The sequence below is a fragment of the Balaenoptera borealis genome, assembly GCF_965194805.1.
Source record: "Balaenoptera borealis genome assembly, chromosome: X".
In the NCBI taxonomy this organism is placed as follows: Eukaryota; Metazoa; Chordata; class Mammalia; order Artiodactyla; family Balaenopteridae; genus Balaenoptera; species Balaenoptera borealis.
Window position 1 is genome coordinate 41,476,417 of NC_138881.1, and position 27,213 is coordinate 41,503,629.

The 27,213-nt window shown below is 42.4% G+C and overlaps 1 protein-coding gene across 4 annotated transcripts in view; it reads right to left on the reverse strand.

Moving 5' to 3' along the window:
• The window catches only part of SLC9A7 (solute carrier family 9 member A7), a 145,404-nt gene that overhangs the window by 16,177 nt on the left and 102,014 nt on the right, over nt 1-27,213 (reverse strand). For 3 of the 4 annotated variants that reach the window (XM_082378107.1, XM_082378106.1, XM_082378104.1), the window contains 4 exons: nt 25,134-25,287; nt 17,249-17,308; nt 10,567-10,630; nt 957-1,039 (listed from right to left, as the gene is read on the reverse strand). In XM_082378107.1, coding sequence (XP_082234233.1) covers nt 957-1,039; nt 10,567-10,630; nt 17,249-17,308; nt 25,134-25,287 — 361 coding nt within the window. The remainder of the gene's footprint in view (nt 1-956; nt 1,040-10,566; nt 10,631-17,248; nt 17,309-25,133; nt 25,288-27,213) is intronic. The other variant, XM_082378105.1, reaches the window with a different exon arrangement.

The window sequence follows — 27,213 nt, forward strand, 5'->3', positions numbered from 1 at the left end:
AATTATGATATATTCATACAATGAAATACTATGCAGCAATGAAAATAGATGAACTAGAGCTACAACATGGATGAATCACACAAATAATGTCAAGCCAAACAAACCAGATACTAAAATATATACACTCTATAATCACATTTATACAAAGTTCAGAAACAGGTAATATTATTAAGTGTTGCTAGAAGTCAGGAGAGTGGTTACGTTTGGGGAGGAGAAAGGGGCAGTAATTGGGTTATGGCATGTGGGGAACTGGTAATTTTGTGTTTCGTGACCTGTTTGGTATTGAGCGTACTTATTTTGCAATAACTTGCTGAGCACTTATGATTTATGTACTTTCCTATACGTATTCTTTATGTCAATAAAAAAATTTTAAACACTTTCAAAGTCTCCAAAGACCATATATAAGCTACCTACCAATTTGACCGCTATGTCAACTAAAGAAACCATGAAAGCGTAACTTTTTGGTTTTTAATTTTTCACCTGGGGCCAAGTGAATCTACTAGAACAGAGTCTGCCTTGCATGTGGTCCAGTTAAGGCCAGGATCAGACTTGGCCAGACTCGGTTCAGCCAATAGGAATCATCCTCTCCACATGGATTAACTGGCCAACCTCCTCTTCCCTTCCTGACCACAGCATGGTTCAAGTGGAATTTTAACTAATTCACCTACACAGGCATATTTCCCTTGGACACAAAGCTCTGAAGAGCCACGTGAGTCTACCAGGCTGTGGACTGGCTACCCTAATGATGTGAAAACATTCCTCTTGGCCAGAGAGATGCTCATTATGACTGCCTGTGGTTGAATGATCATTGCATGTGTCCCAAGAGAGGACTGACTACACCTGTAGCAGCAAGCACACATCTTTCCTTGCTCATCAGAAGTCATTCACTGACAACTCAACAAGAGGATTTCATCATTGATGTTTCACAAACACAGGGAATCCTCTTAAAAGGATACTTGTGGTCAAAGCTGTACCACAGCCTGAATAGCCATGCACTCTCCTGCTTTGTCCGGTTTCCTCTGGCAGTATCTGGACCATCCTAGGAACAAACAAGAAGAAAGATACTTAGTTGCAGAAAAGGGATTGAAATAGGGGGAAAAGCTTCCCTTTTAACCATAACCTTTAGAGATTTTGAGCTCAAACATCCTGTATCACCAAAATTTCAAAGATTTATTGGGAGGTAATATTTTAAAAGAAATCAAATAAATCCAAAAAGCAGACAAATCAATCCCCAAAGAAACAGGCTTGGTTATGTCTGAGGGTAGACCAACTCAATGTAGTATAAAATTTCTTTTGGCATTTTTACTGTAATTTTCCTCAGAGTGCCTTTTAGCAGGTTAATTACCCTGAAGTAGTCTAGATCCTAACAGGCCAAAATTGATTTATAGAGAAGATTAAAGAAAGCGTCTGTAAAACCAACTTTCCAGGTCCCCCACAGCTGGCCTGGGGAAATCACGCTTGGTTGAGTTTCCTGACAAACCAGCCAAGGGCTCTTTGTGGTCCTTACCCAGGCACCTGCATTGTGTTCCAGGCAGTTAGGAACTTGCCCTCCCAGCTTTAGGAAGGCGGGGGCGGGGGGTGGTGGGCAGGGGAAAGGGAGCCAGAATCAGCATGTCTGTTATTTTCTCTGCCCTCAAGTAGTACGTTCCTTTACTACTCCTCTCATGCCTTTCCAACTCAAACATCCCCATCATTTCATTTTCAAAGTAACTGGCACAATCATTCATTTGTGGTTTAGGAAATCTGTTCTGTGCAAGTAGGATAAGCAGCACAATTAATATTAAAAAGTGGACTGATGGCAGCAGTCTGAGGGCCCTGCTGGGGTTCTACGTTGCTGGAGGACAAGCTCTGAAAGTACAGGCTGCTTGTGAAGCGCAGCCATTTTTATCAGCCTCCTCTTGAATGTTCTAGGGAGAGGCAGCTCTACAAGTAAGGGGCAATCAAGAGGAACCAAATAGAAGTTGAGTCAACGATTACAAGTATGTAGTTCCAGATCTCAGTGGGTGTAAATTCTACCTGTAGTAGAGATGCCAAGAAGGAGTCAGAAGTCTCTGAGAAGGTAAGATACAGACAAGCATAGGGAGGGAAGTTAGCAAGCACTATTTAAATTCCTAATATTTCCAATGGCAAAGATGACTTTTAAAAACAGAGTCCCCCACGGTATTTGAGGAATGTTTAGTGACATATATGCAAATGGCTTAATTAAATGGGCCCTTCTGTGGATGAGGAAATAAAAAGGAGAGACCCCAGAGACCAACTTTATTTCCCATTTTAATAAATCACGTAGGGAAAAGGGGGCACAGAAATGTCTCTATTTGCAGATAACAATCATTCCTTCGGGTAATTAATTGCCAGCCCAATGACAACTCTAGGGAGATTTCGAAATGCCACATGACTGAGTGGAGAAGTGGTAGATGACTCTTTTGAGAGATGACCGTTTCACGAAAAAAATTAGATGCAGAATCTTACTAAAGAAAAAACTAGCAAGATGATAAACATCTTCTGGAAGGACGCTATAAACCATTGGGCATAAGACAAGTTCCCCAAAGTCACTTTTGTCTGCTCTTCCACTAAAATAACAATAAAAATGGCAAACCCCTATTCTGTCATCCTAACCTCTGCATTATCAAATCACAGTGCATTCTCATCATCTGCAACACTTAAGTTCTTGCCATCTCACCTTAAGGAAGCTACAGGAGACTGACCTATATAAGCCCCAAGAGGGACAATGAAAATGAGTAAAGCAAGGGAAAGGCTTTTTTTTGAAGGCAAATTAAGAAAAGGTCTTCTCAGGCTACAAAGAGATATGCCTGCAGTTCACAAATAAGATAAAGTGACCTTGGAAATGTAAGATACTAAGAGCCAACCCTGAAAGGTTACAAATTCAGGGCAAATAAAAAGTGCAACTCTGTAACGGGGGTGTTAAATAACTTCTTATTCTAAGAGATGGGGCCAGAAGCATGATTACGTACAGGAAGAACTTGGATAAATCCACATATAGAGGCTTTGGGGAACTCGGGGAGGGTCTGTGGAACAGGACTGATTTTTTTAAGCTGACCCGGAAGACAACCAACAACTGCTTCCTAGCGTGATTTGGGCGGCTACCATTCACAAGCCGGCCAGCCCTTCCTGCGGGCTCCAAGCAGGGGTCGGTGTGGGTGCAGGTGATCCTACGATAGGTGGGCCGCCTGCCTGGGCTGCCCAGAGAAAAAGCGGGGACTTGGCTCTCCCACCACGTCCTCCTCAAAACCTCCATCCCCACCAGGACGGTTCACACCCCCATGTCTTTAGTTCAGGCTGCTTCTAGAAATCAGAACACCCTTGCATACTCTCACCTTCTCCCACCCACAACACCTACCTGGCTGATCCGTATTCATCTTTCAAGGCTGTGCACAAGGTTGGCATCTCTGAGAAATGTTTCAAAGGCAATGGAGTGCTCCAAGAGGCGTAGGTGTAACCATCACAGGCTTTCTCAACAGACTACCTGGGTCCAAGTCCTAGCTCTACTCCTGACTGTGACTTTGCCCTGCTGTGTGACTCTGGGCAAGTTTAAATTGAGACATAATTGACATATAACATTGCATATGTTTAAGGTGTACACCAGTGTTGGTTTGATATGTTTATATATTGCAGTTTGATTACCACCGTAGGTTAGCTAATGCCTCTATCCTGTCACATAATTACCATTTCTATTTTGTGGTGAGCACAATTAAGATCTAGTCTCTTAGCAACTTGATAGTTTATAATATAGTATTGTTGACTACATTCACTATGCTGTACGTTAGCTCTCCAGAACTTGTTTATCTACTAGTTGCAAGTTTGTACCCTTAAACATCTCCCCAAATCTTCCCCTCCCCCATCCCCCAGCCCCTGGTAACCACCATTCTGCTCTCTGTCCTTATGAGTTACACAAGGGATTTTAAAACATTTTCCTGAAATTGTTAGTAGAGAAGCCCCTTCAGGAAAATAAATACCACTAGCTCTGCTTATCACCAATTTTTGAGCATCAAACAATGAATGGCTATTTCTCCTGCATTCATTAAGCACCTACTGTGTGCCAGGTACCATGCTGGGTGCTGGAAACACAAAGAGGAATGAGACCCAGCACCTGCCACTTGAGGAGCATATTTCCAGAGGGGGGAGACAGACAGACAGATACATATGGGGTGAAGAAAAAGAAAGCAGGTTAAAGACCTGGGGAGTGGCAAAAGGTCCTATTTTGAAATAATTTTTCTAGAACTAATGAATAATGATTTCTGGGTAGAGTTATATTTCATTCCGTTCTTATTGTTAAGAGATGGATTTTTTATGTTAAGGTCATTACAATAATGAGAACAGCTTATTTTTTTTTCAGAGATAGAGCAGAATACTGGGGAGCAGGGGCAGTTTTAAAATCCCTTGTGTAACTCATAAGGACAGAGAGCAGAATGGTGGTTACCAGGGGCTGGGGGATGGGGGAGGGGGAGATTTGGGGAGATTTTAACGTTACATGGCAAAAGGGGCTTTGTGGGTGGACTTAAGGTTTTCCAGGTAGGCCCAGTATAATCACATGGGCCCCTGAGAAGTGGACAAGGGGGGCAAGAGAGTCAGAGAGATGCAGTGGGAGAAGAGACAGGAGAGATTCCGAGCATGAAGTTTTCATAGTTGGAAGTGGAGGGGGCCAAGAGCCAGGAAACGCGGGTGCTTCTAGCACCTGAGCTTGACTCCCGGCCAATGGCCAGCAAGGAAACAGGACCTCAGTCCTACAAGCACATGGAAGGGAATTCTACCAACAACCTGAAGGAGCCTGGAAGTGGCTTCTCTCCCAGAGCCCAACCCCACTGACACCTTGATTTTGGCCTTAAGAGACCTAAAAGAGAGAAACCAATAGAGCCCACCAGACTTCTGACCTACAGAACTGTTAAGACTGTGTTGTTTTAAGCCACTGAGTTTGTGGCAATTTGTTACAGCAACGATATGAAACTATGCAGAGCAAAAGAGTACATAATTGATGCAACCCGATTTGGGTCTTTCTCATGTCCCTGGGATGATGGGGCCAAGATTTCTCAGAAGGGGGTAACACAGGGTTTAAAAACAGGGAATTGGGCTTCCCTGGTGGCGCAGTGGTTGAGAATCTGCCTGCCAATGCAGGGCACACGGGTTCGAGCCCTGGTCTGGGAAGATCCCACATGCCGCGGAGCAACTAGGCCCGTGAGCCACAAATGCTGAGCCTGCGCGTCTGGAGCCTGTGCTCCGCAAGAAGAGAGGCCGCGATAGTGAGAGGCCTGCGCACCGCGATGAGGAGTGGCCCCCGCTTGCCGCAACTAGAGAAAGCCCATGCACAGCAACGAAGACCCAACACAGCCATAAATAAATAAATAAAATAAAATAAATAAAAATTTAAAAAACAAAAACAAAAACAAAAAAAAAAAAACAGGGAATTAAGAGCTCCACACTGCCTCCACCAGGGCTTCTCAAATTGTAAAGTGCACACAACCCTCCTGGGCACCCTGTTAAAGTGAACGTTCTGATTCTGTGGGTTCAGGTGGGGCCTGAGAGTCTGCATTTCTAACGAGCTCTCTGGTGATGCCCAGGCTGCTGTCCATGGGGACACTTGGAACAGCAGAGGGAGGTTCACGGTCCCTCTTGGAGAAGCAGACAAGGCCCTCCACCGTCTCGCCTCTGCTACTCTCCACCCTTATCCTTCATCACATTGTCACCAAGCCCTTAAGGACAGAGATTCATCTGTTGTGTTTGCAAATGTATTCCCAGAGCCTGCAAGAATGTCTGAAATATAACAGATGCTCCATAAATACTTGTCAAATGAATGAATAAATTAATGTTAATTTTGAACTTCTAAGACAAAAAAAAAAACCAGAATAGCAGAAAGGGAAATCAGGGGCTAAGGGAGGCAATCAGAAAAACAAAAAAGTGTGGTGGGGAAGGCAGTCAGAGAGTAGTAATCTGAGGAAAGGCACTTCAGCAACTGTTTGAAGTTAAAGATTTAAAGGACTGGATGTCAGATTTTAGCCTGCAAGGAAACTGGGGGAGGACCAAGGAACAAACAAATCCAACTTGCCCAGAAAGGTATATGTGAATGCAACTATAAACAGCTGAGTTTCTGCAGTTTTCAGGTACACACACACAGACACACACACACACACACACACACCACAAGCACAGTGGTTTCCCTTCCCCCACATTCCACTAATATCCTGCTTGTGACCTTGTCCTGCTGAGATGGCAGAGGTGGGATACATTCAGATTCATGTTCCTAGCTACTCCAAAGCGGCCTCATCAATGAGCACGCTTCTGTAAACTTGGGGAAGGAAGTGAATGATGTGTCTGTGTGTCCGGCCAACATAAATCTCAGCTGCATCTGGCATGAAAAATCCCCCCTTGAATGGGTTGGGAGGCCACCCCCAGGCCCAGGCAGCTTGCCTCCAGCTGGGCTTGTTTTTGTTTTGGTTGCAAAGTCACCAAGACCTCCGCAGAAACAAAGCAGCTGAGTTTTTTGTTTTGTTTTGTTCTAATGAGTCAAACTTGCCAGGGACATGAAGCTGAAGTCTATCCACAATATTCTTATGCTTCCCTCACATAGAGCCAAAAGTTCTGGCCAACAGCTCCCTTCCTTCGCCCACATGAGCTAATATTCTGTGGCTCTGTAGCCATGACTCTGCTTATAACCTTGGGCTTCTAGGAGTGGTGAGGAAAATCGTGCTCCTTATAAATTGTGCTTTCCCATCAAATATCACTTTGTTTGTTTTTAGCAAGATGGGGAACAAACATCTGGACTTCCCCCACCTCTGATTTCAGTTTCATGACAACATTGAGCATGTGACCTGGATCCATTTCAGGGGAAGCTGCAAGGAACCCAGGGTTTCACCCAAAACTGAGAAGCCCATTTAGTTCTCTGTTTTACTGGTTTCTCATGACCACTGAGTGCTCCCAGCCCTGTTGTTAATGGCTTACTGGATCAAGAAGTCAGGCCAGGAGGACTTGGAGAAATGAGGCCCTTTCTGCATGAGGGCATGAGTCATTTTTCAGAAGGTGTCCTGAAGAACTGAACTTGAAGTTCGCCTTTTTTTTCTCCAGTCTGACAGCAATCTTGAAAGACTTTCAAAATGCCAACAGAACTGCCTTTGAGGGCCCTCTGCAAGACTGCGTATAAGGTTTGGAAGGAGGGAGGTTAAAGGGAAGGTGTGACACAGCTCCTGACCAGGGCCGGCCAAAGGGGCGCCACTGGGAGTGCAACGGAAGTGGCTGCCACCCGCCTGGTCAAAATTGGCCCAAAGGGCGGTTTCCAATGTTCACCCTGCCTGAGGCTGGGGGCGCTACCTTAGCTATCACAGCAAAATGGCCGGGGGGGGGCGGTGTTGAGCAACTTGGAACTGTCAAGACGAAATTGCCCCAAACCCTCGATATCCACCTGGCAGTGATCTGTTTTTCTTACAAAATTAACTTGTCTAGCCACAGGTCTATGGAGGATGTGTATCCTACCAGAGCCATTATTTTCCCTTCGGTGAAATGAGGATGTCCATCATGAATTTCACCCAGCTTTCCTCAGATCCCAGTATGGGGGAACCCAAACTGTCAGACTCTAAATTGGCTGCCAGGTGCACAGATCCTGAACCCCTGTTTTCTAAAGTCCTTAATCAAAGCTCGAGTCAAATAGCAACTTTTCAAAAAGAGCTTCTCATTGAAACCACGTTCCCAACTGGCACAATGGCCAATTCTAATATAGTCGCAAAGGTCTTCTGGAGCACCATTAAAGTGGGCACCAAATCTCCAAGTGAAGCTCACTGAAAGCTCTTCCCAAAATGCCCAGAACTTTCAGAGGTCATGGCTTTGTGTCCCTTAAGGGGCATCAACCCAAGAATGGCTCATCAGGCTGTGACCACCCTCACAGAAAGCTGTGGTGGCACCCCTGGGCCCCACACAGCACCACATTTTGCGAGATGTGTTAAATCTGATTTGGTAGCTGGAGTCATTTAGAAGATCCTAGGGACAGAAGACCTAAATAGACATTTCTCCAAAGAAGATATACAGATTGCCAACAGACACATGAAACATCATTAATCACTAGAGAAATGCAAATCAAAACTACAATGAGATATCATCCCACACCGGTCAGAATGGCCATCATCAAAAAATCTAGAAACAATAAATGCTGGAGAGGGTGTGGAGAAAAGGGAACCCTCTTGCACTGTTGGTGGGAATGTAAATTGATACAGCCACTATGGAGAACAGTATGGAGGTTCCTTAAAAAACTAAAAATAGAACTACCATACGACCCAGCAATCCCACTACTGGGCATATACCCTGAGAAAACCATAATTCAAAAAGAGTCATGTACCAAAATGTTCATTGCAGCTCTATTTACAATAGCCAGGACATGGAAGCAACCTAAGTGTCCATCATCGGATGAATGGATAAAGAAGATGTGGCACATATATACAATGGAATATTACTCAGCCATAAAAAGAAATGAAATGGAGGTATTTGTAGTGAGGTGGATGGAGTTAGAGTCTGTCATACAGAGTGAAGTTAAGTCAGAAAGAGAAAAACAAATACAGTATGCTAACACATATATATGGAATCTAAGGGGAAAAAAAAAGGCCATGAAGAACCTAGTGGCAAGACGGGAATAAAGACACAGACCTACTAGAGAATGGACTTGAGGATATGGGGAGGGGGTAGGGTAAGATGTGACAGGGTGAGAGAGTGGCATGGACCTATATACACTACCAAACATAAAATAGATAGCTAGTGGGAAGCAGCTGCATAGCACAGGGAGATCAGCTCGGTGCTTTGTGACCACCTAGAGGGGTGGGAGGGAGGGAGATGCAAGAGGGAAGAGACATGGGGACATATGTATATGTATAACTGATTCACTTTGTTATAAAGGAGAAACTGACACACCATTGTAAAGCAGTTATACTCCAATAAAGATGTTTAAAAAAAAAAAAAAAGAAGATCCTAGGGAATCTAAGACATGCAGACTGGATTTGGGATTAAGTGCAATGATGAGTGTGATGCAAAGCTGACTGAAAGAAAAAGAAACACTCGACATGGCTTTGTGGACAACACATGCACGCGGTCAGTGAAGCTTCCCATGTCCTGTGCTGCTCTCGCTCCCCCATCTTCCCATCAAATACCGATCAGGCCCCCCATGGACCAGGCACTGTGCTCAGCACTGGGTATTCTATGCTGGACAAAATAGTTCTTCACTCCCAAGGCCAAATAATAACATTTTGGAAACAAATCTCTGCTCCTATCGTGACTTTCCCTTCCCCCACCTCGCCTGCCCAGGAAATGCTGGCCTGGGGAAGGAGCAAAACCTGGAGGCAGAATGAGCCCACCAGCCCCACAACAGGGCTGATACAGCAGCTTTAGAACATGGCTGCCGCTTCGCTTATGCTCCTCCCATCCAGAGGTGATGGTCTCTATCTCCTCCCGCTGAATCTGGGCTGGCCCTAGCAACTTGTTGTAACCAAGAGAAAGTCACGGAAGTGATGCTGTGTGACTCCCAAGGTTAGGCCAGAAAGGGCCACATAGTCTCCACCCTGCTTGCTGGGACACGGGCTTTTGGAAGCCTGAGCCATCACGTAAGAATCCTGAGGCCACGGAGAAGCCATCACAGGCATTCTAGTCACCGGTCCTAGTCTGAGTCCTCCCAGCCCAGGCGCCAGACATATGAGCGAATGAGCCTCTGGATGATTCCAGCTCCCAGCTGTTGAGTTACCCCCAGGTTTCTTCATGGAGCAAAGGCAAGCTGTCCCGACTATGCCCTTTCCAAACCTAGAGAATGCATGTGGATACGAAATTGTTGTTCCCTTTCCTTCCTATGTTTGGGGCAGTGCATTACGCTGCAAGAGTGACCAGAGCAGATGGCAAAACCAAGGACCAGCACGCGCCTCTTCCCCCACCACCCCCACCCCCGCCCCACCCCGGTCTCCATCAGGATTCTCTGTGGCAGCAGGAACTCTTCCCTGCTGTCACACGAGATGCGGCCATAGCGCTCTTGCCCTCACCTGCTTCTACAGCTTCCACTCCAGGCTGTCACTGCCACCACGATCCTGCCCAAACCTTAACCGTTAGCCTTGCTGTGACCTTCCTCGCCTATGGGGCTGAGGGCTGCTGCTCTGCTACTGCCGCGCCGTCACCCGGCGTCCCTCCTCTCTTGCTCAGATTCCCTGGGCTGGAGAGTTGATCACATCCCTCTCCTTCCCAGAACCAGTTACCGTGAGCCAATCACCAATGTATCCATATATCCATTCTTGGAAGGTAGAGGGTCAGCTTAAACACACTTTTGGGCCCCTTAATATGTTGTTTAAGAACAGGGACTTTGGAGTCAAATCCTGCCTCCATCATTTTCTAATTCTCTGACCTTAGATGACTCACTTCAACTCTCAAACTTCAGCTTCTAATCTGTAAACTGGGGATAACAGTTCCTACTTCATAAGGTTGTTGTCAAGACCACAATGAGGGAATCCACATAAACTGCTTGGCGTGTAGTAAGCGTTCAATAAATTTTAGCTATTTTTAATAACACCTCCCTGGGAAGAAGCATCTCTTGTGACTTACCCCTTGTAAGACTTGGAAGCTGTCATTGTTGGGTGGTGGGTCTTGATCTGGATCAACACCAACTCTGTAAGTCATCAGAGAGAAAGACAAGGAGAAAAACAGAGATTATTAGCTTGGACCATAGTGGCCAGGCTGGCTGAAAGTAGCCAAGAGGCTGACCATCTTGCCGAGGTGGAAGGAGTGGTTAGCTAAAAGAAGGGGAAGGCTGTCATGCAAAAGTCGTGCGAAAGAGGTCATACACCACATCAGATCCCAGGGGTAGGCCGGGCAATCAACCTGTGTGCTGACACCTTAAGCAAGACCTCTGGGGAACGGCAACAGCGGGCAAACTGTCCGCCTGCCTTCCTGCACCAGATGGTCCCAGGTAGCAAAAGGTGGGTCCTGCCGCCCCAGGCCTCTTCCTCTCTGCTGCTTCCTTACTCCCCTCTGACCTGCTTTTATTTCCTAACCTTTTGTTATGGAATTTTTCATATATCCAGGTAAGTTTTGAAAGAATTTATAGTGAACACCTGTATAACCCTCACCTAGATTCTACCATTAACGTTTTGCTGTATTTTCTTTATTACATACCTAGCCCTCTCTCTATCATCCACCTTATTTTTTGGATGAATTCAAATAAAGTCGAAGACATCTGTACACTTCCCCTAAATATTTCAGCATGCATATCATTAACTTTCTATCCTGGTGGCCCCGCATCCTCCTGCAGCACAGATGACCTGAGAACTCACACGTTTGAGATCAGCAACTGAAGACACAAAGAAAAAGCAAGGTGGCACAATCCACTTATAACGAATTCCATGAAAGCACTAGGGTAAGCTGACTTGGCTTAGCGACATACCAACTGTTGCCCTATGTATCTGTTAATTCTTTATCCTTGAACCTTCCTCATTCTAAGGCAGAGAACTGTGGCACTGATGACATGGATAACATGGGGCAGTGGAGGAGGAGACAAAGATGCCAGGAAAATTCTCTACTTTCCTTGTTCCCTCCGATACTGCAAAGAGTGGCTGGTATCATAAAAGCCAAATAGAAAACACAGCTTTCAGCAGGTCTGATTTGAGCTTGAAGAGAGGTGCTGAATGGCCTTGACCACGTGTGTTATTTGCTGTCTGGCACCAGGGCGTTGACTCCGATGAGCAGACAGTGGATGTGCAAAGCCCCACGTGTGCCTTATTTTTCCTCCTCTCCCTCCCGCTTCTCCACCTGTGATGCCCAGGATATATCCTGAGAAAAAGAGACTAACGGAGAGGAGGAATAGAAGACAACACAGACATACTGGCAGCCTCTACTCTGTTTTACTCCGGGCTTGCCGAGCACTAAGCCAAGGTGCATGCCCCCTGGATGGGGGTGAGGAGATACAGAAGGAAAGGGAACAGTCACCCCATATTTTGCTGAAGGCAAAGTTTAAAAACCACAAGATGAATTCATGCATTCAGCAAATATTAACTGAATGCCTACCAAGCCAGGCCCTGTTCTGAGCACTTTGTTAAAATCTATAGTGTACCTGGCACCAGATTTCCTCCCCACAGGCCTGAGGTTTGATGGAATCTTTGTAGTGAATTAGATTGACTTTGCTGTGTCTAGAGGTCAATTTCTGGCAGGGGTTTCTGAGGCCTGGAGGCTTGACCTCACAGCTGGACATTATCCAGGGACTTCTGAGCAACAAACCTCACATAGATTTTTTTTGGAAATGAAATATTCTGGGGCCCCAGGACTACCCACAGAGGTCACACGAGAGCCTCAGTGCTCCCAAAGTGTCTAACGTACTGAAGTGGTAGAGGAGAGGTCACACTGAATTCCTAGCTGTTGGTCTTTAACTCTCACCTGTTTTGAGAGTCTCTAATGTACGTTCCATAGAGAAATGTCCTCTATATGGTGTCAGATCTGTAAGACCAACAGCTAGGAATCCAACGTTAGGTCTTGTTCTGTGGATTCTACAGCCGCATGGAGCCACTCGTGGCAGACTAATTTGCATAGATGAGCTCCCCAGTAAAGCCTCAGAGAGAGGGGCAGAGCACTGGTTACCAGTCTGTCTCCCAGACAGCCTACCGGAATGCCTGGTGACACGACAGCCTTCTGCCTAACCACAGAGAGGCTACTGTGGGGCAGAAGCAACGAGACGATGTGATCTGAAGGGCACGGCGGGCAGGATGGCGAAGAGCACAGCAGTTCATACCTGCCACGGACAGTCTCTTCTTTCTCTACTGTGAATTTTGAAACAGGTGTATTGCCTTTGTAAGTGGCTTCCACGCAGTGAAGATAAAACAAATGGATTTTATCAGCCTAGGTGAAATAGGAACCCTAAGGGTAAGAGAAAAGGCTTAAGTGTGCCTTTTCCTACAATGAAGAAAATAAAGCCAAACATAATAAAAGCTTCCAAATGAAGTCTAGCCCCCTCTATTCTTTCAACTAACCTCTGCTAGGAGAAAAAAAAAATTGTTTAACAAGAATTAAAATAAATTCTGTTTAACAAGAACTGTTTATAAAGACTAGGTTTTGACTATTTTCATTCAAGTCCTGGAAACATAAGAGGAATTCATCTATTATCCTGGGCCCACATGGCCAGGCCAGAATTCAAACAACGGAGTATGAAACATTGGAACAACCTGATAAACTCACAAAATCAGGGCCACCCTAACCTCATCCCAAACTGGTTCGACATTTTGCTTGGGGGAACTTGAGAGTGATTCTAGATGCACATCATCCAACAGAACTTTCCGCAGTGATGTCAGTATTCTAGATCTGCGCTGTCCAGTGTGGCCACTGTGCACTTGAAATGTAGTTAAAATGACTGAGGAACTGCATTTTAAGTTTTATTTCATTTTAATTAATTTAAATTTAAACAGCCACATGTGTCTAGTGGCTACCAAATTGCACAGTGCAGATTCTAGAAAGTACTAATTCCAGCCATGTCTCTCTAGCATCACTTTTTTCTCTGCCAAAAATGACAACTATCTGCTCCCTTCTGCCTTCTCAGTGATAATACCCAAGATTCCTGCTGGGATCCTGCAGAGACGCAACTCTGTAGTCCCACAGATATTAAGTAAAAATTTGCTTGAACTGATTACTTAGACAACGGAGAGATTTCTCACTTCCTCGGTATAGAAAATAAGATTGAAAACCCGCTGAAAGCTCTTCTATACAGATAATTGTCATAAACATGAAAGGAATGACAGGATTAGAAAATCACCACTTGCCCCTCACAGTGTAATAATTGTTTTGAGAATTGTCATAAACATGAAAGGAATGACAGGATTAGAAAATCACCACTTGCCCCCTCACAGTGTAATAATTGTTTTGAGACAATTTTACCAGTGGGTAAAAGGTTGTTGGGAATCTGACTATTCATATGATGTTAAAGGATCACTCTACAGGTAACTTTTTAGTTACAAAGGGAAAACAGTGCTTTTATGGAGAGACCTGGCGTCTAAAGTGATCAAATTTAACATCACTAATAAAAGGAGAGCCTGACAACATGCACCACCTGATATGATGCAACAAGAAAGCATAACATCACTTTTACATTATTTTTGCCCCCCCCAAAAATGATTATCTATCTCTACTCAAGAGGAAAACAAATTTAAAAAATCTACTTTGTAGGGCATTATGCAAGACAATTATCCTGAAAATCCTGACTCCTTAAAAAAAAAAAAACCCTCAATGTCATAAGAGACAAAAAGGAGGAGGGGAGGATTGTTCTAGATTAAAAGAGACTAAAGAGGTGACAACCAGGTCAGTCAGAGCACACAGTGGCAAGGAGCAGGAGGAGGGGCATGGAGCCACCATGGGCCTGAATTTAAAAAAAAAAAAAAAAATGACAACCAAAGGAAACTTTGATTGGATCCTGGATCCTGTGTGTGTGTATAAAATTCATGTTACTTTCTCAGGTGTGATAAATATACTGTGATTATGTAGAAGACTAGATTCCTAGGGGATACATGCTGAAGTATTTAGGGGTAGAAAGTCATGATGTCTATAACGTACTCTGAGGTACTCAGAAATGGTTGAGAGAGAGAGAGAGAAAATGACCCAAAAATGTATGACAAAATGTTAACAATTGGCGCATCCAGGTTAGAACTTGGATATTCATTGCTCTATTCTTTCAGCTTTTTTTACAGATTTAAAATTTTTCACAACTTAAAAACAATATTTAATTATATCTTTGGTGAAAATGTTTCACAAATACGTGAGTACAATTTCCTGTCTCTATAATTTAATCTAATTTACTAATAATGATGATTGGGGAGCCTCATATTACTCCAGGGTCTGAAAAATCACAAATTGTAAAGATTCATGGACATAGGGTGCTATAATAGGTAAATAGGTAGATACAGAGTCTAGTAATTACACGGGTTTTTTAATCCCAGATAAATCTTAGAATATTCTGTTGAGGTTTTCCTCCTAAAAGTGAAGGGCAAGGAGAAAAACGCTAGTTAACTGAAACATATGGTTAACTAAATTCCAACCAAGACAGCCATCCTCAGATCCGGTTGTGCACATCCCCTGGAAACCTGCAGTTCTGAGCACAGGCCTACCCAGAGCCCCCGTTCTTTGCTTTTCCCTCCCTCTGCCATGGCAGTTCTGATCCTTGCTGCAGCCACTTGCTACCAACTACCTGCCTGAGATGCAGCCCAACTCCTGGCCCACTCAGAGCCTCCAAAGACCTCTGGGGCCCTCCCACAGGTGGAGTAACTTGGGAGGGCCCCTTGGAGGGTCTCGGAGGTCCCTGCTACTGACATAAGTGCTGAACAGGAGAAAGTAAACCTGCTTCCCAGCTTGCTACCGGGTTTTAAATGCCAAAAGAAAACAGACCAGGGAACTTGCGACACAGACGGTGTTCTGCGATTTCTTTCCCCATTCAAGGCTGTTTACTTCAGGACAATTGAATGATTACTTTTCTGGCAGGGTTGAGGGCCTCTTGGACCAATCCCCAAGGATGATAATGGACCCCTACGAAGGGCCTCACCCTTGGGGCAGGGCGTGTGGTGGTGTGCTGGGCAGCAAGAAAGACCAGGTACAGTATTTTAAGTACAGTGCTTCCGAAGACTTAGGGTTCGTTAACTTTCTGAAATTCCTGGTTTCAGGAAACTGTCCACAATATATATTTCCCTCCTGACCTGTTATAACGCTTTTGATCTAGGCCACTATATAAATCTAAAACTTCTGTGCTGTTTTATTACATCATATTTTAGCACTCCCCTGATACATCAGGGTTGAGCTCATCTAAGCACATACAACAGTCTTTTCTTCCAGAATGAACTGAATTATCCTTACTTTCATTAAGAATAAGACAAATGTGGTAATCCCATACCAAATGAGAAAATAAAGCTATCACACTGATGTGCTCATTCTGGAATGAATACAAAAAATGAATCACTTCCCTTTTGATATAGTATGTACATTCTGATCAACCACCATATAAAATGCCATGAAATCTCAGAAATTTTAGAAGCTAGATTTAATCAACAGGTTTTTATTTTTTAACTGGAATGGCTGAGGTCCTAAATAATTTGGGGAATATGAGACACACACGTTCATATAAAACCTTGAACAACAAACAGTTCAGAATCTGAATTCTCTCATGTCCCAAGTGTAATAACTTGCACTTTGCCTGAGGGACCTTCCTTCTTGAAGGTTGGATATTTCAAAGGAAAGGATTTCCCCTGCTACTTAACTGGTAGTTACAGTCAGGTCTCTGAAAATGAATTTGTGTGTGTGTGTGTGTGTGTGTGTGTGTGTGTGTGTGTGTGTGTATTTTAAACAGTAGAAAAAAGTGTGAATCCAGGGAACTTAAATGCTTCAATTAATTGTATGCATGTCATTACAGTTTACATTGGGGCCTGGCAATAGCCCAAGATTCATGCCCCATGACAGGTACTGCTGCTTTTACCACTGTCCTCAGAGAGTAAAACACTTTCACAACGAGAAGAACAGAGTTCAAGCCTGTTTTGTGTTTGATTTATCTACCAGCACCCAGAATCAGATCAGGAAGAAAGCATGCCAGTTAAAGATACGGAAAGGAAAGAAGAAACACTAAAGTCTTTACTCTGATAGCCCAAAATCACCACCCTTAGGCATAATCAAATCATAAACTTGGATGGACACTGAGAAACAAATTGCATTAGAAGAGTCTTTCATTATCTTCTGATTTAAAGAAAAATCTGCTTTTTGTATCTTCTGATTCACCATGATAAGGTACAAGTACACAAATTCATACTTAAAAAGTAAAACAGCACTGGTGCTTAATTAAAATGGTATAAACCATACCCCAGTCATGGCTGAAATACAAAATTCGAGTTCTCTTTATGAGTTAAAAGCCTTGTTTACTAGATCACAAGCAGAATTTGGTGGGGAAAGCGTCTGTGGCCCTGAAAATGGGCTGCTTTTAACACTGAGCTCAGCTGTACACGGAGAGACTCGCCAACTCCAGCTTTGGTGCCACACACTGTCCAAAATGGGGCGAGGGGGGACAGACTCTCAGGAACACCAACACATCAATCAGCCCAGAGGAGGGTAGAATAATGATTAACCGGACCTCCTGCCCCTTTTCGAAAAGGGGCAGACGGTTGGCGCACACGGGGAAGGAAGAAAGAGACAAACAGCATGAAGAGAAACATCTCAGGTTAGAAAGAGGAGAAAAGCCAGGCCCAGTTAATTTGTTTCTGAGGATGCCCTGTGTCACCTGAAGTACTGCCAGCGGTGTTCGTTCTGGTCCTCTTCGGAGGGCTCCTCGACGCCAACTCTGGGCAGCAGAAGAAGGGAACGTGAGTGTGACGGGGACAGCAGGGGAACCAGGAGCTCCGGGCACATGACCTGGACCACGTCCATCAAAGAATAAAATCCGCACCCCCTCTTAAACTGTCCCCCTGTTCTCTAAAACCCAGAGAGGCTGCTAAAGTTACATCAAAAGCAACAATGTTAGCAGCCAGGTCAAATGAGGATTGATTAGGAATGAAGACAAGCCTCTCAAAATATAACGTAATGAAATCAGAGTAATAAATGCAACTCATAGAAAATGACTTCATACAATGTTTCAGGAATTCATCTGTTTCATAAAGCAAGACACATCCACACAAAAACTAGAAAACCGAAAGTTGTTATTAAACATATATTTGAAGTGTTTACACGCAGTTTTACACATATTTGACAGAAAGAACACTGTATCACCGAAAACAGCAACAACAGAAGATAAAATGGCCTTTTTTTCTAGACAAGTAATCACACTGTCCATGGGTTGAACCCGAAGGTCAGGAACCCAACTTCTGCTATTCTCTTTACCTTATGGCTTCAAGAGTTGACACGGTCTATTTCCACCTCCCTTAATAATTGCTGGGTTATTCAGACTACATTTGAATTACACCATCATACTAAGAGCAGGGTTTCACAACCTCAGCACTACTGACTGACATTTTGGGCCCTGGCCTCTACCTGCAATATACCACCAGTAGCACCCCCCTCCAGCTGGAGCAACCAAAAATGTCTCCAGACATTGCCAAATGTCCCGAGAGGGCAAAACTGCCCATAGCTGAGAACCTCTACTCTAAGTCCTGCATTCTCAGTGGGGGGTGATATAGACCACAGGGGCATGAAAATCGGTTCTTATGGGAGAAAAAATTTTTTTAGATATTACAGTGGTTTGTAGCCCTCTAAAGCACCATAGTACATAAACAGATATATAGCTCTGTGGTATTAAAATTTCAGTGGAAGAGGTAGATAAAAAGAACATTTTTAAAGGCTCTTATTTAGAGGGGCAATGATGGAAAAAAAAGGTTGAGAAACACTGTGCTAGACAATGCCCAAATACTCATGCTACTAATATGCCCTGAAATAAGCAAGTGAGAACACGATGCTTCTTAAGGTGGTACTTTTAATTAGGTATATGTTCAGAATGTGACTTAAACCAGACTATAGTATTGAAAAGTTATAACAAATTCCAGAAAAGCAAGCTGGATTCCATTAATGTAAGATTCACTAGTAATAATAATAGTAATAGCAGCAGTATTAAAGTTATGATTAGCAATGATAATGTTATAGCTAAAATACACTAAATGCTTTCCATGTGCTAGATGGTACATTTAATGGCAGAATTCTTTACCATGTTTATCTCGTATCACATTTTATCTTCACACTGTTGTCATCCCCATTTACCCAGACAGGAAACTGAGAGCAAGAGAGGTTAAATAAGTTGCCCAAGGTCACAAAGGTAGAAAATGATGGAACCAAGATTGCAACTGAAGCTGTTAGATCCTGGAGCCCTAGCTCTACACCTTACAGGATATTGCCTTTGACTACAAGGTGGCATCTTTAAATTCTTTTAAAATATCCAGTAACAAATGCTATTACATAAAGATCTCAGGGCTTCTCCCTGCCTTTATTCCTTAATTTATCTTATAAAGAGCTTTATCTTAAACTCTCAGTGTGACAGGATTATACCTAGCAGAGTGACCTTACTTGTCCTTGAGTGACTGTATTGCTGCACTCTGGGGTATGAAGGTTATCCTGTTCATTTGGCTGCCTGGGTGTATGCCATTAACCCCCCACAATCACCACCACTTCATTGGTGTGTCACTTGAAGCTGGGCCTCCCAAGAGGACAGCCACCATGCCACCGAAATGTGCTCAGGACATAGATGAGGCTATCTGATGAATCTGCGCATCTGATGGTTTTTTCAAGTTGCCAAAATTACAACCTTTGTGAATAACAACAACTTGCTCAAGAGACTAAGAAAAATAGTATGTAGTTTGTATATTACCAAAAAGCCATTTGAAGTTTGTATATTACCAGAAAGCAATTTGAGCATTTTGCCATTATGTTTTAAAATAGCAATCACATGCTCAACATCACTAATTATTAGAGAAATGCAAATCAAAACTACAATGAGGTATTACCTCACACCAGTCAGAATGGCCATCATTAAAAAGTCTACAAATAATAAATGCTGGAGAGGGTGTGGAGAAAAGGGAACCCTCCTCCACTGTTGGTGGGAGTGTAAATTGGTGCAGCCACTATGGAGAACAGTATGGAGGTTCCTTAAAAAACTAAAAATAGAATTACTGTATGATCTAGCAATCCCACTCCTGGGCATATATCTGGAGAAAACTATAATTCGAAAAGATACATGCGGGAGTTTCCTGGTGGCCCCCGTGGTTAGGATTCCGGGCTTTCACTGCTGTGACCCGGATTCAATCCCTGGTTGGGAAACTGAGATCCCACAAGCCATGTGGTGTGGCCAAAAAACAAAACAAAAAAAGATACATCATGCACCCCAATGTTCATTGCAGCACTATTTACAATAGCCAAGACATGGAAGCAACCTAAATGTCCATCAACAGAGGAATGGATAAAGAAGATGTGATATACGTGTACACACACACACACACACACATACATACACACACACACACACACACACACACACGATGGAATATTATTCAGCCACGAAAAAGAATGAAATAATGCCATTTGCAGCAACATGGATGGTGAACCACTTTGTTGTACTCCTGAAACTAACACAACATTGTAATAAATTAACTATATTTCAATTTTTTAAATGGTTAAAAAAAAATAAAAAAACAAAATAGCAATCACAAAATTCCAATTTAAAAAGACAAGTTGGATTTCTGGAAAGCAGTGACCTGGCTTTGGATTTGTGGTTACATTCATTTTATATTATACACAGACTAGAAATTAGCCATGGTTAAAAGTCATAGCTAACTCCTAATTATTTATGGAGGAACTCCAAGTCCTACTCTGGGCTTCTGACTTCTGGGCAGCCACTTAGCAGCTGATCAGGACCTCTGTCAGCAACCTGGAGAAGTAAGAAACAACTAGGTACTGATCTTACTGAGGTCACCGGATGTCAAAACACCACACTGAACTTCAGGGGGTTTCCGAATCATTTTAGAATAAGAACCCGGTCCACATAAATGATTCGTGGCCATTAAGTTACACCACAAGCACAAGCCACAAAAACCAGTCTCATTACCTTATTTCTGAGGGAATTTCTTTTGATGTAATGTCCATAAATGTCAGTTTCTACCTCTAACATATCACTATTTATACACATCTGAAAAAAACGCAATGAACTTGACACCATATGTATTTTTCACCAATGGCACACTTTGCTTCATTACACTATCTGGGTAGAGTTGGACAGAAAGAAGGAACTAATAAAGATAGAAGCAGATTGAAATTGAAAACAGAGAAACAATACAGAAAATCAATGAAATAAAAAGCTAGTTCTTTGAAAAGATCATTAAAATTGACAAACCTCTAGCAAGACTGAAAGAAAAAAAAAAAGAGAGAAGATGCAAATTACCAATACTGTGTCATGAATGAAACATGGGATATCACTACAGATCTCACAGACATAAAAACAATAATAAGGTTATGCTATGACCAACATAAACATGACAATTAGATGAAAATGACCAATTTCACAAACTGCCACAACTCACCAATATGAGATATAGCTGTTAAAGAAACTGGCTTCATAATTTATATAATAAAACTCCTGGAAAAGAAGACTCCAGGACCAGTCGGTTTCACTGGAGGATTCCATAAAACCTTCAGGAAGAACTAACACCAATTCTAAACAACCTCTTCCAGAAAACAGAAGAGTAGGAAACATGTCCCAACTCATTTTGAGAGGCCAGATTACCCTGATACCAAATCACAGGCAGTATGAAAAAAGAACACTACAGACCAGTATCCCAAATCCTTAACAACATATTAGTTAACAGAATTCAGCAATATGTAAAACATTTATGTATACACCACAACCAAGTGGGGTTTAACAAGCAAGGGTGGTTCGATATTTGAAATTACTCAATGTAACCTATCATATTAACAGGCTAAACAAGAAAAATCATATGATCATATCAATTGATACACAAAAGCATTTGATAAAATTCAACATCTGTTCATGATAAAACTCTCAGAAAACTAGCAATAGATGGGAACTTCCTCAACTTGATGATGAACATCTACAAAAACCCTACAGCTAACATCACACTTACTGGCGAAAGACTGAATGCTTTCCCCTTAAGATCGGGAACAAAGCAAGGATGTCTGCTCACATCACTCTTATTTAACACAGTACTGATGGTCCTAGCCAGAGCAATAAGTTAAGAGAAGGAAATAGCACACTGGTTGGAAAGGAAAAAATGAAACTGTCTCTATTTGCAAATGATCTGATGGTCTACATAGAAAGTCCGAAAGAATTTATAAAAACAAACAAAACAAACTCTCCTAGAACTAATAAGTGAAATTGGCAAGGTGTCAGGATACAAGGTCAACCTACAAAAACCAGCCGTATTTCTATATCCTGGCAATGAACACACAGAACCTGAAAATGAAGATAGAATAACATTTAAAATAGCTCAAAACGAAGAAGAAATACTCAAGACGTAACTCTAACACACACAGGCATTCTATGCTGAAAACTATAAAATACTGCTAAAAGAAATCAAAGAAGACGTAAATAAATGGAGAAACGTGCCGTGTTCATGGATTGGAAGACTGAATAAGGTAAAGATGTCGATTCTCCCCAAATTGATATACAGGTTTAACACAATTCCTATGAAAATCCCAGCACAAGTTTTTTTTTAAAATGTAGACAAGCTTATTCTAAAATGTATATAGAAAGGAATTAGAAGAGCTATGACAATTTTGAAAAAGAATAAAGTGGGAGGACCCACTCTGCCTGATGCTCAAGCTTATTATATAACCATAGTTATCAAAAGTGTGGTACTGGTGGAGGTACAGACACATAAATCAACACAGCAGAATAGAAACAGACCCGAATGCTTACAGCCAACCGATTTCTGGCAAAGGAGAAAAAGTAATTCAATGGAGTAAGGACCGTCTCTCTTACAAATTGTGCTGGAACAACTGGATAGCCATAGTCAAATAAAATAAAATAAAACCTCAACCTAAACCTCATGTCTAATATAAAACTTAACTTAAGATGGATCACAGATTTAAATGTAAAGCATAAAACTAAAAAACTTTTAGAAGATAACATAGAAGAAAATCTTTGGGACCTAGGGCTTGATGAAGAGTCCTTAGACATAACACCAAAACCATGATGTTAAAAATAAATAAATAAATAAATAAGTTGCATTTCATTAAAATTAAAAGTTCTGCTCTATGACAGACTGTTAAAAGGGTTAAAAGACAAGCTACACACTAGGAGAAAACATTTGCAAACCACATATCTGATAACAGACTAGTATCTAGAACAAATAAAGAATTGACAAAACTCAATTAAAAAAACAAATAATCCAATTAGAAAATGGACAAAAACCTTGAACAGATATTTCACCATTGCTTATTTGAATGGCAAATAAGCACATGAAGAGATATTCAACATCATCAGCCATGAGAAATGCAAATTAAGACAATGCGGTATCCCCACATGCCTATTAGAACAACTGAAATAAAAAAGTGTCAACACCAAATGCCGGCAAGGATATGGGAGAAACTGGATCCCTCATACACAGTCATTTCCTGACCTCTCACCATGTGCTAGCTGTTATGTTCTAAGTGCTATCTATATATCCCATTAATATTTTCACAACAATCCAATTATTATATGTGTACATATACAGCTTGCACGCATCAGGGAAAGTAGCCCACGCTTCCGGCTCTGGGTAGGACTACTTCAACGGCCCATTTTTTGAAAAGGGTTATGAGAAGTGCAAAATGTCACAAGTCAACTGTCTACTCTCAGTGGAAAGTTATTTGGTCCTGTATGTGTTGGGGGGAGGCGGTCAGAAAAGAACTTATGAAACAGCCTGAAAAACAAACACGATTTAACCAGGCTCTGAGCATCCAGGGCACCTACTGGGTAACCAGATAAATAGGAGCAGGAAGTAATCTCAGAGAGGTCACCAAATGCAAAGATTCTCAACTCTGTGCAGGGTAAACCTCCTTTCTTGCTCTTATTCTGCTACACAGAACAAAGATGATACCATCTTATGTCTCAAGTTTAAAGCCAAAACTCTGTACATTTTCTTCTTCAGATTTCTACTTCCACAGATGAATTATTTTCCTTAATATGACTCTTGAGATTCACGCCAGAAAACTGAAATTTTAATCATCCTGAATTTTACAACATGAAAACGGTCCCTAACACAGCAAGCCTTTGGGGCAGTATAGCACAGTAGCTAAGAGTGTGCCTGGGTTCAAATCCCAGCTTGCCCACTTAAAGCTTTGTGACCTTGGGCAAGTTACTGCTCTATGCCTCAGTTTCCTCAGCTCTAAAATGAAAATAATAGTAGTAGCTCCCTTATAGGAATGCTATGAGGATTATCTTAATGTACGTGTTGGCATCTCAACCGACACCTGCAGCACAAATGTTAGCTACTGTAAGACTCTTACTGATAAGCCCACCCAGGTTGTGCAGACCCACTCAGATCTGAGGCTGAGACCCACTAACCCAGAAATGGTGCAGCCGGCAGTGGCCACGCCCAGGAATCCCTGCCTCCCATCAATATAAAAGTTCCAGAAGAGGGAGACTATTCTCTCAAATCCCAGTTTCCTCCCTGACCCCAAGGATGACTGCAAGATCCTTGTCAGTTTCTCCCTCCTCCAAGCTAGGTGTACTCCGCAGTTGTCAGCACTGAGCAAACTAACAGCCAGCAGAGAAAGGAAAAAAAACATTGCCATCTTGTGGCTTTTCAGAGAATTCTTCACACCTATGCGCCACCCAAGTCTTCTCATTCCCAGCATGTTCACCCTTTGCAGATCTGAAACTGAGGCAAGTGGCAAGAGCACTTTCGATGACGCAGAGGGCACACTTAGAGCTGCAGGGACCTGGAGAAAAGGTGACAGCACGCTTTTATTTAACGTGAAGGAATACGGAGGCCGAAAGACATGAGGAGCTTGTCTTAAACCAGGGCCAGAGTTAGGCTGTGGGTCTCCTGACCCCTGTTCCAATGTCCTCTTTACTGTAAGTTGCTGGAGCTCACAAGCACAGTTTGCAATTCAAATGCTCTTAAAAGAAAATCAAACTTGGGTCAATGACCCTCCATCCTGACACAGCTACAAAACCACAGGCCGGGGATGTCCATGAGGCTGCAAAAAATGAGGGTTATGCAGGAAATGTCACCTCTTCTGTGCACTAAAGCAAGAAGAGACGCAGCATACAGTTTCCTCCTAAAACAAAACTCTAATGGCCTCCCTTTATTTCCAGCTGATGAGCTTATTTTTCAAGGCCTTAGGTTTGATTTCAGAGGAATGTGAAATGCCAGACATTGCCAGCAGCTATGTCTATTCTCTCTCCTGCAGCTTTAAGACTTTTTGAATTCTTGCCCTAATGTCGCGGCACTAGCAAGGTCCAGGCGTTTCTAATTCCTTGTGTTTTTGTACCCAAAAACAGTTTAATGATTTTTTTTTTTTCTCGTGGAAAATTTAATACTCTGAATTTTTATTTATTGTTTTTTAATTTTTAATCCTTCTCCAAACAAAACAAGAAACTATAAAAGCCTTCCATGCACTAAGCTGTATGTAGCACACCCTGCATGGGAATAGTGACACAAAACTGGCCTTGGTTTCAAACCGACCTTATATTAAGCCATGACAACATGGGCGTCGTGCCTCCACCAATGATCCAGACGGTGAAGAAGACAATGAGGAGGGTGGTCGTGAACATCATCTGGCGAGCGTAGGATGCCGTGTCTCGGATGGCCAGTGCAAATGCCATCGCTCCCCTGAGGCCTGCAGGGACCAAAGAGGAAGCTCTCCTGTCATAAGGATAAATAACAGTGTGTCCCCAAATCCACTGCTGCCACTTGGGGCTAATAAATTGTATCTGCTTATGCTTCAGGAGTCGAGTTGCTTTATACAGAAAAGAACTTTAAAGGAATAGGATTTCCTCCAATTTGAAGTTTTCTTTTGCAAAATGCCCAAATGCAATGAGAAAAACAATGTACCGCTTTGTATAGCACATTTTAGAATAATAACACTCTTTTATTACTGAAATAATTCTCCTGCTAATAACATGAACCAAAAAGAAATATAAGTAAGAAATAATCATACAAGCTCTCTAAGTCTGTGAACCAAGCACTACCCAAGCACTATACAGTCATTATAAACTTAAGAAGCAGGCTAGGTATGAGTATGTGAAATGCACAAAACAGCCCAGCACTTCCTTAGCAAAGCCAGGCAGAGAAGTAACAGTATAACCTGATCTATATCAGGAGTTGGTGACGTTTTCTGTAAAGTGTCAGATACTATTTTAGGCTTTGTGGGCCAAGAGGAAAGACCAAGGATGTTATGTAGGTACTTACATAAAAGAGAGAAAACAAATTTCCACAAAATTTTATTGACAAAAACCAATAGTATAACAAGTACTATAAGTATAATATATAAGTACCATGTTATAAAACTATAATAGTAAGTAATAATAATAATAATGAGTTCAATTTATTGTAATCCAGGTCTACTAGTGAAAAGAATGGAATTCTTCTAGGGGTGGGAGATTTCAGTTAATTGGGTTTCAAAGTTAGTGTCCCCTATCATCAAATAGGTTGCAAATATTCATCTGTAAAAGCCATTCTTAGCCCGTGGGGTAGATGAAAACAGGCAGCAACCAAATTTGCTGACTCCTGATCTACAGCCACATTTTTATGTTCTAGAGCTTCTCTTTCTAAGCTCTTTTGTTCCTTCCCCATGCCATGCTCCTAATTTGTTCTACAGTAAAGACTTAATCCATGGTCTTTAATAGCTATCTAGTATAAATTCCTATTCACCATGGGTAAGACTGTGTGTATATTATGAGAATGAAAAATTAATAGTATATTTATTCACATATTTTCCCACCTTTTCCAATAATTTCACAATTTCATTAACCTGAGAACTTCACAACAATTCACTAAAGAAGAGTGATTCAGTAAAATGTACATTAAAAAATAGAGCAAAGTTGATGTTCTCTATTAATCTGTCCTAGTCAAATACTGACACACATCTAGACCACCCTACAGCCAGCTACGACACCACTTAATATTTAAACCCTTAAATGGATGTTGTCTCAAAGAAGAAAACTTGAGGGCCAGAGAGAGACAACGTGTGCTCCATTTTTCATTAGGTAAACACTGTAAGCAATATGAAGGTGAAACCTCAGGTATTTCTTTCACAGCCTTGAAGAATGAGTTCCTTTTGAAAGCCAGATTTCTCCCCGCAGAAAACAATTTTGATAGGAGATATCTTTAAACAGCTCTGTGTACTTCTCAGTCTTTTAGCACAGAAGATAATGAACACACTTAAAGGTTTATCTAGGTGACTGAGCTATCTCCAATTCATCTTTCTCTTTTCCACTGGCATTTTTCTAATATGTATGGACGATCTGGTCTGTCATTGCCCTCCTCAGAAACCTCTAATGTTTCCCAGCTGCTCTTGGATAAAAGCCCAGCTCTTTGGCATGGCATTGGAGCTTCTCTGTGGTCTAGACTCCAGCAATGATTCTCGAAGTGTGGTCCTCAAACCAGCTGCAGCAGCAGCAGCCGAGAAGATGTTAGAGATGCAAATTCTCGGGGCTCACCCCGTACCCTCAGAATCACACTCTGGTGGTGGGGCCCAGCAATCTGCTTTTAACCGGCCCAACAGGTGAGTCAGATGCAACCTGAAGGCTTGCGCCAGTTTACA